The 17,273-nt window shown below is 46.0% G+C and overlaps 1 protein-coding gene across 7 annotated transcripts in view; it reads right to left on the bottom strand.

Moving 5' to 3' along the window:
- ACACA (acetyl-CoA carboxylase alpha) overlaps positions 1-17,273 on the bottom strand; it is a 182,349-nt gene that overhangs the window by 126,443 nt on the left and 38,633 nt on the right. For all 7 annotated transcript variants that reach the window (XM_059717405.1, XM_006276473.4, XM_019493301.2 and 4 more), the window contains 15 exons: positions 16,117-16,255; positions 15,074-15,183; positions 14,536-14,617; positions 13,013-13,111; positions 12,531-12,637; positions 11,641-11,751; positions 9,598-9,807; positions 8,667-8,837; positions 6,121-6,282; positions 5,283-5,446; positions 4,500-4,650; positions 3,821-3,924; positions 2,911-2,992; positions 1,713-1,858; positions 607-757 (listed from right to left, as the gene is read on the bottom strand). In XM_059717405.1, the coding sequence (XP_059573388.1) occupies positions 607-757; positions 1,713-1,858; positions 2,911-2,992; positions 3,821-3,924; positions 4,500-4,650; positions 5,283-5,446; positions 6,121-6,282; positions 8,667-8,837; positions 9,598-9,807; positions 11,641-11,751; positions 12,531-12,637; positions 13,013-13,111; positions 14,536-14,617; positions 15,074-15,183; positions 16,117-16,255 (1,989 nt within the window). The remainder of the gene's footprint in view (positions 1-606; positions 758-1,712; positions 1,859-2,910; positions 2,993-3,820; positions 3,925-4,499; positions 4,651-5,282; positions 5,447-6,120; positions 6,283-8,666; positions 8,838-9,597; positions 9,808-11,640; positions 11,752-12,530; positions 12,638-13,012; positions 13,112-14,535; positions 14,618-15,073; positions 15,184-16,116; positions 16,256-17,273) is intronic.

Below are 17,273 nucleotides of genomic sequence, written 5' to 3' on the forward strand. Positions count from 1 at the left end.
GCTTAACTTTCCTCTCTTCAGGAGTTAAGTAATCTCTGGGGGAAGGGAGGAGGGACAATTCATCAACTCATTCAATCACTAATCATCTGGGTAGAGACAACTTCACTCCTTGCCTAATCCTAGCCCAGAGCCTTGGCCCCTGGGTATGGATCGGCATCACCTCAATTGCCACAAGACCTGCTAAGACTGCTGTCCTCTGTCCTGACAGCTCTGAGAAAAGATTGCTGCCTCTCCTAGCTTGCTGTGGGTCATTTCCCGTTGGCCAATCCATGGAAAAGTGGTGGCCATTGCTCCCATGCACTCTGGTTGCCACTGGATCTTGCTGAGAAGGCTGGCTTCTCATAGAAAGATTTCCTGATGTTCTGATTTATCTGCAAAGCTGTCTCAGCCTAACCCAGCCACCCTTTTTTCTGCCTCCTGAGTAGACACGGTAAAAAAGAGGTGGTTTAGAGCGGGAATGTTATGAAAGAACATCAGAAACCTTCCCCCAACTGATCCCTGTTTAATCTGCTGGTTTTCCACTCAAGTTTCACAGCAGTCCTAAGTTCCCCACTCAGCTTGGCTCCTGGGCAGATCCAGAGCCTACAGCCAGCTCGGCCTTTTTACCTCTATTTCCGCAAAGCACTGGCCTGCAAACACGTGTCCTCCATCCTCCACCACGTACTGGATGAGCTTCCCAGCAGAAGGCGAGCGCAGGATGGATGGGTCATTCTCCTTCTCGAACACACAGGTCTTATTACCTATGGTGATCCGATATCTAGGGAAGGAGGTGAGGAATCACTGCACTGGAATCTCACACTTGGGGAAGAGCATGGGAAGAAGAAACCTACAGCCAGGCAAATTAAAGAAACACCGCAGCTGCTGTCCCTGAGTGCAGAGCTATGATTCTACAAGTGAAGAGTGGGATAACTGTATCAGTAGAGAGATGTGCAGGTGGAGAAGGAATGACCATCTGTCCCCAGCCTGCATGAGCATAGTTCATCTGCTTTCCTCCAAGTCGGTATGTACTGACTACTGCTGGAATCAGCTGCTGGTAGACTCTCAACCTGGTAAATTCTGCACAGGCCAAGACTCATGTTACTACTGATAGCTGGAGCTGTTGTAACATCAAAGTGCTAGCTGGGAAAAACACTCACCAGCCCTCCCATGCTGCAGCCGCCTCCCGTGCCCTGAGGGAAGCAGAGAAGAATCCACACCCCTGTGGTAAAACTGGCACATTGCAAATAGACATTGCATTTAGATGCCTACAGCCTATTTCAATTCAGGAAATGTGAGGACCTTTTCAGACTCTTAGCTAGTTTCATTAGAGCTGGCCCAGAGGATACAACCTTCTGCAGCCCAAAGCAGGCAGGTGGTATAAGCTCCAGAGGCTGGAGACCATCTCTAAGCTTCTGTCTGGATGCTGAATCAGCACACCTGGCATTTCCACTGGCAAGACTGTTCCAGCTTCTCATCACAGGCAGGCCTGGTGATGACCGTACAGGATCTTTAGAGCAGCAGTTCTGAACCAGGGGTACATGTACCCCAGAGGCTACGTGAAGCCTCATCGAGGGGGTACATGAGGTATTTTTCATACATTGTCTAACATAGGTCAAAGGGCCTAAAAAATTAATTTCCCATTGAAAGGGGGTGCATGAAGTCTCACTCTGAGATCAAGGGGTATGTCTACTGAAAAAGGTTCAGAACCACTGCTTTAGAGCATAGGTTGCTACCTGTCCACTTCTTCCTTCATGTAGGTGGTGTAGCTGCTGCCATCGTAGGATAAGAGCAGTCCTCCATCACTCAATCGGTGCACATCAACCTCCACGCAGGAGTTGTTCATGATGACCACATAGGAATTGGGTGACTGCCTGGTCACCTATGGGGCCAAGACAACATGGAGCAGCATGCAAAAGAAACATGGAAATATTGACACAGTATGCAATGCAGCAACAGGCAGGGAGTTTGTAAGTGACTCTCCGTACACCCATTAAATAACGAAAAAATATAAAGCAAGTTCAGTCATTGGTTTTACTTTAGATAAACCCATGTTAAAGGATTGTTATTAGCATTACGAACTTATGCATGCAACAGCTAGGAAATGCCAGAATAAAGGAGGGCCTTAAGGAGAACTTAACTGAGTCCCCTTACACATATCGTGTAATTAAAAGATAGTGCATCATATACAATTTTTCCACCTACTTCTGTGGAGGAATCAAGGCAAAAAGGATGCTTCTGTCTGTAAGGCCCTGCTCTGCAAGTTTAATGGTGCTCTTTTAACATGGGGTTTTTTCCATGTCATTGTTTCTTCTTCTTTTTCTTTTTGTTTTAACGTCAGACTAATCAGACTAACACATGTATAAGGTTAAAACCCGTAACTCTACCACACGGCCCTCCAGCTGGCCAAGCTCAGTTCCACCATCCCCCATCCCCTGCCCCCGCCACCTCCCCACTGCAAACATCTTAGTTTACCTCAACCCCTAAATGGCTCCCTCTTTTCCAAAAAAATTCAATTTGAGGCAGCATCTGCATATATCTGCAACACAGATATAAAAGGAATGCAAGGTCTTATAATGGGCAGCATGTCCAGGCCGCCCTGTAATGAAACACTCTTTATCACATGCATGCTGATCTCAAGGTACTAAAAGTCTAAAATCAAAAGTGGTGTTTGTGATGTGGAGGTGTGACAGGGATCTCACAACAGGGAACTGCAGTGGGACAGAGGGTCTCAGCACGGGAGGCTGTGGCTGTAGTCTCCAAACCTGCCAGAGCAGAGAAAACTTCTGTCTAGCTCCCCCCATTTCCATCATCCCGCCACAGCGTTTGACTTGCATTTCCCTGTTCATTAAAGTCACTGAAAAGCGAGACCATCCTCAAGCCCAGCACATGCAAGATGGTTCCAGTGGACAAGCTCCATGCTGCATGACGTACCTTCAGCACATATTTCCGTCCTTCGTAGATGAGTTCCACATCCACTGTGTTCAGCAGAGTATGAGCAGGCAGGACCTGACCCCTGGAAGATGGGAACATGCAAGACTTATCTTTCAGAACCTTTGAATGGCCACTAGAGGGCCTGGGAGCTGCACGCAGGCATTTGGAGATAGCACTGGCAACACCCTTATATCACTGCTTCTTAAAAGACATCCATCATTTAAAGAAACCCAAAACAGCCACCTCCATTCAATGCAAACCTACTATCCCCACCCATCCACTCACTTGCTCTCCTCATGGTGATAAGTTTGCACTGTAATGTCAAATTAGATTTACTGGACAATTTTGTCAGGTTAAAAGCAATTCCTTTTTCTACAACTCTCTCATGACCGTTCCTCGGTGTAGAGGCTCCCTGCACACAGGGCTGGCAATGCCAAAAGCCTCATTCAAAAAAGAATTATGCACATCATCTGAGATACAGTCTGAATTAGAGCACTGAGGCTGGTTTCCAAAAGGGCTCCTGCACATGTGAATATAAGGGGATTTTCTGAGCTCTCCTAGAAACTTTTGAGCTGATATACAGCTCTGAAGAATGAATATGTCAACTTCAACCCTGACATCCAGGAGCAAGAATAGGGTTCACAATTATGACCCACTCAGCCCTTGGCACCTCTGCTGAAACAGCCAAGAAGTGTGCTAATTTGGGTAAATGACAAGGGGATTTTTGGGACACGCCTGGACATCTGTCAAGTACTGGCCTAAGAACACCAATGCTCTCGGCCAGAGAGCAACTGGCAGGCAAAAGTAAACATAAGGCCTCTTCTAGCCTGGGCTGAATCAAAGCAGACATGGCCATCATGATGTATGACATCTGTCTGTCAACACTACTGTCCACCAGGAGCAATTTTACCTCTCGAGAGAGTGCAAGAAGTTGGAGACACTGTTACGGAAGCTCACGTCAGCCACATGCAGAGCCCCACACACCACTCCTAGCATGGTATCAGGCCTCTCTGCCTAGAGGAAAAGGATACAAGATGAAGAGTAAGCCACAGTCGTTCCACATGCATAATCCCTTCCGCTTCATTCTCTTCCTCTACGGGCCTCTCCGTAGTTGAGAGGGCCGACGCTCTCAGCTGCATGTACCATTCAAGGCTGAACTTCCCTTTAACTTAAATTGCCAGGCAGGCAACAGCACAAATAGACAGGTCACCTCTATAGTGGTGTAAAGGGAAGCATTTCAATTTTGTTCTCACTCAGATTAATTTTGAGTTACTGCATGAGTTTCACAGCTATGTGTTCACAACTCCCAGTGAAGACTACAGGCCTAATCCTTATTTACATGAGGAGCCTTTTCAAGCACTTTAAGACTGCTTCATCCTTATGGTGTGAAGGGACAAGAACTGAGCTCAACAGAAATATTTCCGGGGTCCTACAGAGAACAACCTCCGTTTGTTAGGTCTCTACGCTCTGTAGCCAGCAAGTACCAAATTTTCAAGAGAGTGAAAGGTCTTTTCTTCCACAACAATTTACCCTCCCCTCTTTCCCTCCCCACCCTGCAATGTAGAGTCTTCTGAAGCAAAAGGCTGTACCTGAACTTTCTCTGCAATGAGCCTGTCCAGCCAGCCAGTGTCAATGCGGTTGTGTTGGAAGCTTTCCGTCTCCAGCAGTTTAATCAAGTACTCGACAGTGGTTCGGAAATCCCCTCGGATAGACAGTTCCTTCAAAGCCACCACCATGTTACTGGAAGAGAGAAGAATTCACACATCATGTCTAATTCCCAGCTTTCTGTAGCCTGATATACCTCAACTCTTACCACCCGCGAATATCCCCACTGATTGATTTTTATATGGGCACAGACAGACACATACACACCGCAACTATACAAAACAAGTTCTACCAACTCTTTGATGGAAAAATGAGTTCACACAGTAATTCTGTACATGGACCTCACACTGACTTGGTGAGTTTTAAGTCCAAGACACAACAGTCAAATCACTGAGGGCTTTTTTCCTAAGAAAGCCTATTTACAACACGAAACTGAAATAAGTTACCACACACAAAAAAGCACAAACAGAAAAGCTCCTCCAGATTTAGATTCCAACCCAGTCTCCTTCCCCAAGGCATTTTCTCCCCACTGTTTTCCAAGCAGCCACTCGAATAGAGGAAGCTGAGCTGGACATAAACCCTTGTTCACTGGGTCCTAAATTATAGCTGTCACAAAGGATTACAGATCCCTTCCAAGAGGCTGGATTTGCATACAAATGAATCCAAACCTCACATGGTGCCTACAGGAATTTCAGACGCAGTGCCTGTAGGACCAGGTCCCCAAAGGGAGCTATTTCCATACTTGGTCTGTTATTCTGGCTACTTACGAGATGGCTTCTTCACGATTTTCTCCCCATGAGAAGCAGTGCCCAAACTGAGAGTCAGCAAATTCATGAAGTCCCCCTGCAGCCGCGACACTGAAATAACCCCAGACATTCTTATTGCTGCGGAAATTCAGTTCTTGGACTGTTCCAGAGCTGGGCTTAAAACCCTGCAAGGAAAAGCATTCAGTGGTTACACATCCTAAAAGGAACAAGCAAGTATGCTGGAAGCAGCAGGCATGAAAGTAAAATAACAGTCAACAAGTGGAGTGGTGCACACCCCAAGTTAGCTGCACCCCTCTACATTTTGATGGGAAGCAGGCTAAGTAGGACTAAGCTCCATCTATTTCTGGTGGGAGACATCCAAAAACACCCAGGAAAGGATAAAGGGCTCAATACCAAGCCACTAGCAAGAGCCAAGACAATGCTAGAATGCAGCATTTGCTGCGTTTGACAAAAGACCTAGGTTTCCTGTCCTATATGCCTGTGGTTATTAATCTCTTCACTGTTACCAGCTGCAGTCCATAGTCACATATTATCATGTGAAAGCAAACAGTTCAGTGATGAAGGCATTTCAGGACCTAGAGGGACTCCATAAATGTAAGGGTATAGCTGGATCATACAGATATTCTATAATATCTCGCCTGCCTTCATGTATATAATTGTATCTCCTAATACTAAACCAAAGTCTAAACAATCAACTAAAGGATTTCTCCCTTATTGTCCATGAATTTGTTATTTAAAGTCTGGGTTCAGACTTTAAATTATGCATACATGACTTTAGGGCATTAGAACTAGACATAGGAACAATGGGAACAAGTGACACACCGAGTGGAGCATTTACCTCATCTGGATTCTCACTGGTGATACGAGCAGCAATCACATGACCACGTGGACTGGGGACATGGGCTGAATTCTCAAAGTCAACGGGTGTGTCTCCCCATGGAGAAGCACTATACAGAACTCGGATATCTTTGATCCGGTGAAGAGGAATCCCCATGGCAATCTAGAGGAGAACATTAAACAGTTTGCTGGGATTTGCTTCTTGTACACAGAACCATTTTACATAACCTTGACAGGTTCATTACACAGGTTGCATTAGTAGCTGGATGTTTGTTATGTGCGTTTCTGTGAGTCCAGGGCTTTTATTCCAGGTGTAGCATCACCATTCTTTACCTGCGGGATGCACCCAATAAAAATGTTTAGCAGAGGTCTGGTCCTTGTCACTTGTCAATCTTGAAGTGCTACACAGTGTTGGGCGAGTACCATCTCTATTTTAGAACCAGGGAGAACTACCATCCAGAAAGGAAGTCGTTAGCCCAGGCTCAAGCAGAGAGTCTATGGAACAGGTGGGAATAGAATCATAAGCCTTTAACGACCTGTCCTGTGCCCTATTTCTCAAATCATGCTGCTTCTCCAGTAGACAAGATAGGTCCCCTGTGTATGTGAACTATGCACATATCCCATCTGCAGGACGGGTAACCCATTCAAGGTACAAGTCCAAGATACTCTAAATGAACCCAGAGGCCTAGAAACAGCTGACAGAATCCTAACCACTACACAGCTGACTGGTAACCTCTAAACTCAGGGGCAGGATCTAACTGTACTTCTATGAAACTATGTCAGGCAAAGCAGGTAATGGGACTATAGGCAGCACTGCAGACTGATCAGACCCAAGTGCCTAAGCATATGGCACATGACAGAGCTATTTCATTTTCCTCAGAAATCTCAGGACCAACGAGATGGGCAGAGATGCATGTCAAGGACACAAGGAAGGCATCTGAACAGCTGAAGAATTCTAGCTGTCTTGGCAGGTAGAGAGCTCCAGCAAAATCTGATAATGAAATGAGTCCAAAGATGAATGGCAGCTGGGCCCAGTGGAGATGACTGGGCTGTCTGCTGAAACAGCATGTGGCTGTGGTGTTGACTGCCAGCACTGGGACAGTGAATCTTTGCAGTAAGGAAAAGTAGGTGGGGAGGGGAGGGGGAAGGTCACCTTTTTGTTGGGGTGAGCTTTGCAAAATAGTGCACTCAACTTGATGGTGTCCACTGTTCGGTCTGTCACCTAATGCAGTCACGTCTAAATGCATCTTCCAATCACTTTCAAAATGTCAGGAGGTGTCCTAGGCATCATCAGGCAGAATTGCATGGCGTTTGTACATGTTTGTGCCACAGCGCCGGGCACTTTCAAAAGCACCTGGCGCTGCATCACATGCAGTTGTATAAGCGGCGAAATGTGTTTTAGTTCAGAAGTGCATCGCTGCCATTTTCTGCGCACTGACATGCATTTTGCCACTTATACAACTGTACACAATGCAGCGCAGTGCGCATCAGCTCACATGTGGAGTAGACTCGATTAATTGAGTCTGTTCTAACATGCCAGATCTCCAACACATCAGAGCACAAAAAAGTATACGCCCCAAACGATTCTGGTGAAAAATGAAACTGGAAGGGACGGTTCAGGGCACAGTGAGCCTGGCATTTGGTTAACAGAGCTACCCTCTCTCTAGCTGTCCATCAAGACAGTGCACCTTGTCTTTGCTCTGTTCACCCAAGCCATTAAAATTAAAAAAGCCTGGCATCCTGCAAGCTGGGAGGAAACAAAAAAAAAGATGAAGATACCTTAGAATGGTGGAGCCTGGTATGTGGGGAGGGAACAGAGATGCACACAAAGGTCCTGGCAGTGGGGGTGAGAGGGTACAAGGACTTCTGACAGGGAGCGGAATGGAGACTCACATGTGGGAAGAAAAGGACAATGGTGGCTCACACAGAAACCTGGTAAGAGGAACGGGAGATGGGGCTGGAGGGCATCCCTGAAATAGAGGCAAACAGGAAGATTGCATACAGAGAACTTGCTGAGAAGCAAGGAAGGATGTAAGGTGTCCCTGCTGCATGCAGCGAACGCATATTATAGAAGTAACACAGTGGGTGACCCCTTGGGGTGCTCCGAGAGCCATCTTGACAAAGAGCCTTTGCATTATAGAAGCGAACAAGCCACTTCTTCCCTCAGAAGAGTCAACAAATCTGAAAATCTCATTGAATCAAACACACCACCACAATGGCCAAGCACTTTTCAGTGCTGCAGAAAGATCAAAGGGCTGACCTCTATCTGGGAAAGTTAAGTATACATGAGCATATGGGCCGTACGTACTAGCTCTGCTGTTAACATGATCTCTGGCTTCATGCCTTCTCTCAGATCAGTCTTGTTACTTGCTCTCTTGTACAATGCGAGTACAACTCACTTAAGGACACCATAAGTAGTGGGAGTGACTCGGGTGAGAGTCTCACCTACACAGACTCTGGCAGAGCAGGTTTTGCATGTTCAGACAGCTCTAACATCCCACACTAAATTCTCTTAAAAACTCTGCAGGCCTGGACCAGATGACTCACCTGAAGCTGTGCTGCAGGCAGGTTCACGTCAGCCACCATCTCCGTGCAGGGGTGTTCCACCTGCAGCCGGGGATTCAGCTCAAGGAAGTAGAAGCTCCCGTCCTGGCTGTAGAGGTACTCCACTGTCCCAGCACTCACATACCCCACCATCTTGGCAAGCTTCACTGCGCACTGAAACATGGCACGGGGAAAATGTAAAGCACGACTTCTCCAATTTCAGCCACTACTGCTCTATCCATCACTCCCATCCACTTCAATCTTTGTTGCTGGAAATCTAACATAACCCCAAGCATGAGAGGCACCTCATTCAGAGCAATTCCTGGCAGAAGGAATAATTTCACAGCTTCTTCAATTACAGTTTTTAAAGGGGAATTTATTAACCCCTGTAGAACTTACTCAGAAGGAATCTGACAGCTCCCTGCACCTTTCTATGAATGCATCAGTATGTATATCAATGGTCACTGACCATTTTGGATTACTGGGCAAAAATGCTTTAGGTCACATGGTCTTCCCCTTAAAAAAAAAAAAAAGGACGTTTGGTAAGCTGAAAGTGGGGGGGAGGAGGGGGTTTGTGTTTTACTCAGTCCCCCTTTTAAACTCAAACCCACCAGCGCATAACCATACTGCAAATCATTCAACAAATTTGACCAGCAAACTTCTCAGACATCTTCAGAAGCCAAACACCAAAAGATGATTTCCATCACTACTAAAATAAAGTGGACACTTCTGATACAGGACACTGTGGCACAAAAAAAATCTACACAACTGTCCAGGAAATGTAAGTGCTCATCTCCAAATGCTGACTCCATGCTGCTATTTTAAGCAATTGCTACTGCTTTTGAAGTCTGGGAAGTCAGAGAACTGCTCTTTCTGGGCTGCACTTTTTCTCCTCAAAAGGCAAAGAAATGAGACTCCACCAAACCACACAGACCTGCTCCATGTGTTCGAACACCGCAATGGTAGCAATGGATGCTGGAGCCTCTTCAATGATCTTCTGATGCCTGCGCTGCACTGAGCAATCACGGCCAAAGAGGGAAATGGCATTGCCATACTGATCTGCAAGGATCTGCACCTCCAGGTGGCGGGACTGCTTGGCCAGTCTCATCACGAAGATCGGCGAGCCTGGGACTTCAGCTTGCACCTGCCACAGAAACAGTAATAAAAACCAACTCTGCTTCCCCTTCTCCCCCCACCCCAACTTCCTCGCTGTAAGCAGCTGTTCACATTGTAAAGAACTGGCACAGGGTCTCACCTACATGACCGAACATTAGAAACAGGAATATTCTGCATTCCCACCTCCCTCCCAAGGCCTCAAAGCACTTTACAAGTATGATTTAGCTAACTCTCCCACTATTTGGCAAAGATGAGAACTTATTTTAATCCTATTGCAGATGGAGAAACTGAGGAACAGAGGAAATAAGTGACTTGCTCTAGGTCTCAAAGTAAGGCTGTGGCAAAGCTGAGAATACCAACAAGACTCAGAACTCCAGATGGCCAATGCTTCCATATAGCTACAAGACCACCAGGCCCCTCTTCCAATCTCGTAGATGGGAAAGGATATTTGAGGCTCAGAACTGATCGCCAAGCCAAAATGAATGCAAGATCCAGGAGTGTTCTGCTAATACACAGTGATTTCTAAGCCAAAACGAACTCTCTAACCATCTCTGTGCAGACTAAGCAAGAATGTACATTCTGGTAAAACTGAGCTCTGGCAATGTTCTAGGGTCTGCTGCCTCTTTATGGAAGTGCGCTCCTCTTAAAGGAATCCAAAATTTTCCCTCGGCATCAGATGGCACGAGGATCATAACAGAGGGGGAAAAAGTGCAGAGATGAAAAAAAAGTGCTGCTATTTGTTGCCACACAGAGACAAAAAAGAAACACAACCCTGCAATATCTGACAACAGCCACAAATCCAGAGCCATGCTGTAAGAACACTTCATACCAAGAGAAAAATCAGTTCTCCCTGAATATCATAGAATCATAGAAGTAGGGTTGGAAGGGACCTTGTAGATCTTCAAGTCCAAGCCCCTGCCTGGGCAGGAGGAAAACTGGGCTCAAATGACCCCAGCCAGGTAGGCATCAAGCCACTTCTTAAAGACCCCCAGGGTAGGAGCCAGGACCACTTCCCTTGAAAGTTGGTTCCAGATCCTAGCCACCCTAACTGTGAAGTGGTTCTTACGGATGTCTGATCTAAACCTACTCTCCAACAACATGTGGCCGTTATTCCTTGTTACATCGGGGGGCGCTAGGGGAAACAAGGTCTCCCCCAAACCCTTCTGGTCCCCCCTAGTGAGTTTATAGACAGTCACAAGGTCCCCCCTCAGCCTTCTCTTGTGAAGGCTGAACAGACTCAGGCGCCGTAGCCTCTCATTGTAGGGTCTGCCCTGCTGTCCCCGGATCATGCGGGTGGCCCTCCTCTGGACCCTCTCAATGTTGTCCACATCCCTCTTGAAGTGGGGTGCCCAGAACTGGACACAGTACTCCAGCTGTGGCCTGACCAGTGTCGTGTAGAGTATCCGTAACTACCTCAAGTACATTCTTTCAGGATGAACAGTTCCAAGATCTGCTTTGAGCCATTAATTGCTGGAACCACCCTGTAATTCAGCTGTGAGTAATTACAGTACATCCTCCATTATCTAAACCTCATTTAGACAAAACTGGTGACACTCGGCGTCTAGTAGCTACAATTATGGAATATTCTCTTGCTTACTGGGACCCAGATTATTCAGTTTCTCCCATGACAATTGGGAAACTGTGGTCTTTCTAGACAGATGGGAAATCTAGTGAAAGAGCTACGGCTCTAAGGCAAAGCTGTCAGGTCTCTAGAGTTCAGAGGAGCAAAACAGGCTTTGATGGATGTGACATAGGTTTTCTTGTCTACTCAAGTTCCCTGAGAATCTCTCCCCAAGTCATTCAGACCATTTGTGGTGACTTCCATGCCAGAAACAGGACATCCCAAATAAAAGAGAGTTACCTGTCTGAAGAGATTGGGGAAATCATCGGCATTGTTAACTTTCCTGATTCCTTTTCCTCCTCCACCTTCAGAGGCCTTGATCATGACTGGGTAGCCAACTTCCTCAGCAGCCTGACCAAGGCAGGAACAGAAAACACAGGATAAACATAAAGGCTGTTCAGCAGCTTGCTCACATGAGTTGGGGACTTCACTCCATTTCCTTGTTGGTAGGTGTCAAAGGAACATGCCACCATAAGACAATTAATTTCTTAGCATTTCTGAAATAAGGTCTAGATTCACAGACATTCTTCTGGCCCCTATACAGATCTCCAGTTGGGAAGCAAGGGACATTTGGAGATGAAACATATGCTGCCAGCTCATTACTTTAATAACGATGTTAGCCTCTAGGGGTGCCACTTCCCCAAAATGTTTTCTCTTGCTGCCCATATTGACTTAAGACTTATGAATTAGATAGAAAAGTGTTAGATAAACACATAAGAGCTACTAAGGTATAATGAAATAGTTGACTGTTGCTCCCCGATCCCTCTTTCCCCCCAAAAAGCTCAAATTGTGACCAAAAAACCCTTCTAGTTGTCCAAGTTTCCTTGGAGAAATAAAGAAGGGTTAAAGCAAGGGCGAGCAAACCAAACAAAGAGACATTCCTTGCACATGAATCAAGAACCAAAACAGAGCCCGCAGCAAGGCACAGCTTCATTTTCACCTACCTTCCCCTATCCCAGATTTTCACACACCTCTGCCTCTGGCTGGTGCCAGAAACAGGAAATGCTGTCGGTCACATGAGAAAAATCATGCTTTGAATTCCACTGGCAATCAAACCACCAGGCCACTTGAGCTGTGTAGCTAAGTCGTTCTTTCTAGCATAGGCCAAGGGCATCCAAGTATCCACCTACCCGCAACCCATCGTCCACATCCTTCACATAACCCTTTTCATACAGCTCCTGCGGGACGTTCAAGATGCGCTTCTGAAGATCGTTCTCCTGCCAGTCCACACGAAGGCCTGAAATACAAACATCCCCGTGGGCCAACAAAATACAGCATCTCTTGCATGTACTGCTCTCTACCTCCTCCCTTGTTGGAGTACTTGCATCCAGGCACTGAAAACCTAACCTGGAGAGAAAAGAAGGAGGAGTTTGGGGATTTGGGAAGCCCCCAACCAAGACTGACAGTCAGTCTAAGCCTTGAATTGCACAAGAATCATGAAGCCCATGGGATCACATACAGCAAATTGGCCACATCTAATAGACTGATTTTTAATAGTTCACAGGCATTTCCTGAACATTGGGGGGGGGGAAGGAGGGGGGATTAGGGAGGCAGCAAGGAAAGGAGAACGTAACAGTAATCTTCATGGTACAACCAAGACTCATTTTCTTACCACTGCCACTCCAGGGGAGAGTTGGGATCCCTGCTGTTTGAGCCACTATTGAAGATGCAATTTTATCCCCCAAAGCCCACATGGCTTGGCTTGGGGGACCTGAAAGAACAAGAAAGGTGCATGATGCAGGACAGACTATGTAAGATCACCCTACCACATTCTATTAACAAGAACATTTTTGGCATGCTTTACTCCCAGGCAGTGCTATTCCCTCACCCATTCCTCCTGCATATAGTGTCCAGTCTCTCCTGGATGACCCTGGCTTCCTGGGCTCTTGCAAAGAGTAACTGGTATTAAGTGTCTACCTTAAGTCTCTTCCTGAATAGTAATTCAGTTGCCTAATGAAGGCTCAATTCTGTACATTTTGCACATAGAGAACTTGGACTGACTTTAGTAGAAGTTTCCTTGCATAGCACTGAAGTATCTGTCCAATAAGAGGCAAGTCTGAGCCACAACCTTTGCATCCAGACCTTCCCCAATGGTCAAGGTTATGGTTTGGCTCATTATACAGAAAAGATCAGTCATGAAATCTAGAACTGGAAGACGAGCAGCCCTGAAGTTCAGGCCTGGGAGGAACATGTTCAGAACTGACCTTACAGTTCAGGCTCACCTTTAGTTTAAACATAGCCCAAGGATCAAAATTATAGACAATATTCAAATTCCTCTATGAATATCATAAGATTGAAGATGTTATGTGATTTCTAGTATATGCATCATATTACCCTGAGCAACTCAGGCAGTCAGGCCAATGATGTGCTGTTTCCCAGACTGCAAAACCCATGTACTGCCTTTTAGCTCAGCGGCACTTAACCAGGCCTAATTTAGACACCTGCTCTTTAAAATTAATGAGAGACTTTTTTACTTTGGGTGGGGGGGAGGGAGAAAGGAATTTCCACTTTAACAACAGGATTTTCTGAGCTCTTATCTTAACCCACACCTGACACTGCTCCCCAGACCACAGAACCTATTTATTAGCTCAGTTAACAAACGGAGACACCCAAAAAGGTGCTGATTTTCTCATCCTCCCCAACACCTACTTAAACTCAAAAGAAGCGACATACAAAGTGCAAAAAAAATAAGCGCTGGAGGCAGGCCTGAAACCAAGCACCCCAGAACTTCAGCAACCTGCAGATATGACTCAGGCAGATTGCACCTATTTCTAATAAGAACTAGCCAGAGACTGCTAGAAGACACAGCATCCCTTTGTATATGAGAAGCATAATGAACCTTCTTAGCACAACACAATCCCAAACCTTACCCCAAGAAAGTCTTTCCTAATTTCTAATCTTTTTCCCTTTGGTTGGCAGAAAAAGGTTCTCTCGCTGGGACATGTATTTTACCACCATAAAGGGGCCGGGTGTACTGCCAGAAGTATTTCTGCTGGGCTTGTATTCATAAGCTCAAGGGCACAGCTCTTTCTCTTAGGTGTTGGGTTTTCTATCACTTTGACCACATGGTTATAAGTGAGGTGTAGACTGAATTACAATTCAGCAAGCTGCAGAGCCAAATCTATGTGTTCTTACCCATGAAGGCAATTCCATTCTTGTGAAGGAGCTCTGGCAGTTTGGGGTTCTCAGAAGCATGACCCCAGCCAGCCCACACGGCCTACAGGGGAATACAACATCATTCAGTCCTCATAGTTGCAAAAGGAGTCAGGAAACAATCCAAATAATACTGCCATCAAAAAGAGGGAGCTTCAAGAATGTCCTTTCCCCAACAAACAGGCTCCAATCTTGCATCATTTATAAACTTGATTGTGCAACTGGCACTTAGTTCAGAGAGCACACCACATCTTGCAGCCAAGTCCCCTCAAAAAGACACCAGTGTAACAAGCTTTGCGGCACTCTAGCAGAGATGCGTTAGGTACAGTATCCGCTGCCAACATCTGCAGTTGGGAAACCAACCCCATCCCACTGCACAGCATCCTTCATCGCTTCTGTGATTATTCCCAAATGTCTACTGCTCCCCATACCATTTCTCTGACCTCATGACTCACGGTCAGAGCACGCACTGCTCAGTTGTGCCTTTCAAGCAGTAAATTTTGCCTGTGGCCTCTCTCACCTGCACTGGAATCCGTTTTGCGATATCCAGAATCAATTCAACATTTGCATAGTTGTTGTTGTTTGGCCCTCCTGGCACAGGGACATAGTGATCAGCCATTTTAATGTACTCTGTAGACACAAAGGGAGCTACATTTAATTCCTGGGTCTGTCGCACAACATTCAATGTTAAATCCACCCAAAACGTATGACAAGACCAATCTTGAAATCCTGACTGAGCTTTCCTCCCTCTGACTTGATGAACCCTCAGGATTTCACTGATCAACAGTTAGCATGCGTATATGACGGAGATGTATTTTTGGCCTCAAAGTCCCTTACAAACAACTAGTAGACCGTGTAATCCCCAAACATTTCTATGAAGCAGTTCAGTGCTATTTCCTATTTGAAGGAGGCGGGAAGGGGAGTGAAACTAAAGAGGTTATGTGTTTTGGCCAAGGCTACACAGCAAGTCACTGGCAGAGCCAAGAACTGCATGCCAACAGTCGAGTCCCCAGGCTTCCACTCCCCCAAAGCCCCTGCTGAGACACCTAGATTGCTCTCACCCCTAAAGGAGATCAGTACACGTGATTCCTAGTCACAGATAGATGCATGTTTGCATCTGTGAGGAAATAAACACTCCAGAAGTAATCTCGTGTGTGCAATACACTCAGCTTAACTTGCATTTGCCTTTAGTACCAAGGTTATCTCAAAAGGTCACCAGGTTTAAGACAGAAAGCAAGCACTCAGTAAAGGTTTTCTATACTTGCATCTTATTTGCAGTGAATGTGGGTCAAAGTTAAAAGTGTGATAACAAACAGAGCCCAGGGCTTGAGATGGGAAATCTTCCGGTCAGCTCTGAAAGGGTTTTTAATGAGTCGGTTACTCAACAGCTCGTTTGAGATCACCCAACAAGGGCTCTGCATTCTTGCTGGTTTCAGATGAAAGTGCTTAATCTCCTTACAAGTTAACCTGTCACTGGACAGCAAAGCAACACAGGGTCCCTTGCCACATGCAGTTTTGAGGGAAGCAGTGCACCGTTTACCCTCACTGATTTTTACAGTTCACCTGCATTCGCTTTCAGATCTTCAGGAGTCACCATGACAACGAATCTGATGGCACGCTCATTTCGAAACATCTCATAGGACCAGCGTCGGATGGACCTCATGCATTTCACGGCCGCAATCCCATTATTGGCAATAAGGACCTGGGTGGATTAGAAAGAGGGCAGGGAGTAGACAACAAAGAAAGAGGGTCCCAAGAAAGAACCAAGATAGAGCTCAGTTCACAAGAGCATTCCCCTTCTAGATCAGCCAACTCCAAAATCAGCTCTTCCTTGACTGTCGATCATTCCAGTTCATTGTGTATGCATGAGCGATCACCCAGACCTTTGATGAATATGCCTAGTTTTTTTGGAGGAGTTTTTTTTTGGAGGAGTGGAGGCTGCCCAGACCTTCCATCCCCCCTTTAGACCACTGAGACAGAATCCAAAGGCCAGACTGAGTCCAGACATTTGGTGCCTCCATGGCTGTATTTGTCTGAGAATCGAACCCAGGTCTCCTGTGCAGCACACAAGGATCCTACCACCGAACCACAGAAGACTCTGAGCAGGTGTGACTATATTGGAAACAAGTTCTTGCCAACAGCAGATAAACGGCAAGGGAAGGAAAAATGGGACCTCTCCCATTAGAGCAGTGATTCTCAACAAGGGTGCTGTGGCATCCTGCGGTGCCATGAGATCCTTTTAAAGGTGTCGCACAGTATTAGCACTGTTAAGTGTGCAAACATCTATGTATGTTTTACAAGATAAACCCATAGATTTCAAAATAGGAATCCAGAGGCCCAAAACCATTTTGACTTGTTGTGGGCTTTCTGAGTTCTCTGCAACACAGGAATTGCTCTATTATTTTTCCATAGTCAAAAAATGGATGAAAGCTAAGAACTGGCATTTTCCGAGAGGTGCCCTTAGTCTAACCAGCTGGAGAACCACTACCTCAGAGGGGTCAAACTGGACTGGGCAAAACACTATTAAACATATTCCTACTCTGGCAGCAGAGAAGCACTAGGTCACTCAAGATACATCTCTAACACCCACAATTGGGAATCTGCTTCAACTTCATCGAGCTTTTTGCTTATGTCACACCAGGCAAAATCGATGAGACATAGCATTAAAATAACAGTAAAAGCAGAACTGTTACAGGCAGAAATGCAGCTTCTTGCTCCAG

This window comes from Alligator mississippiensis, chromosome 14 (genome assembly GCF_030867095.1).
Source record: "Alligator mississippiensis isolate rAllMis1 chromosome 14, rAllMis1, whole genome shotgun sequence".
NCBI classification, from domain to species: Eukaryota; Metazoa; Chordata; order Crocodylia; family Alligatoridae; genus Alligator; species Alligator mississippiensis.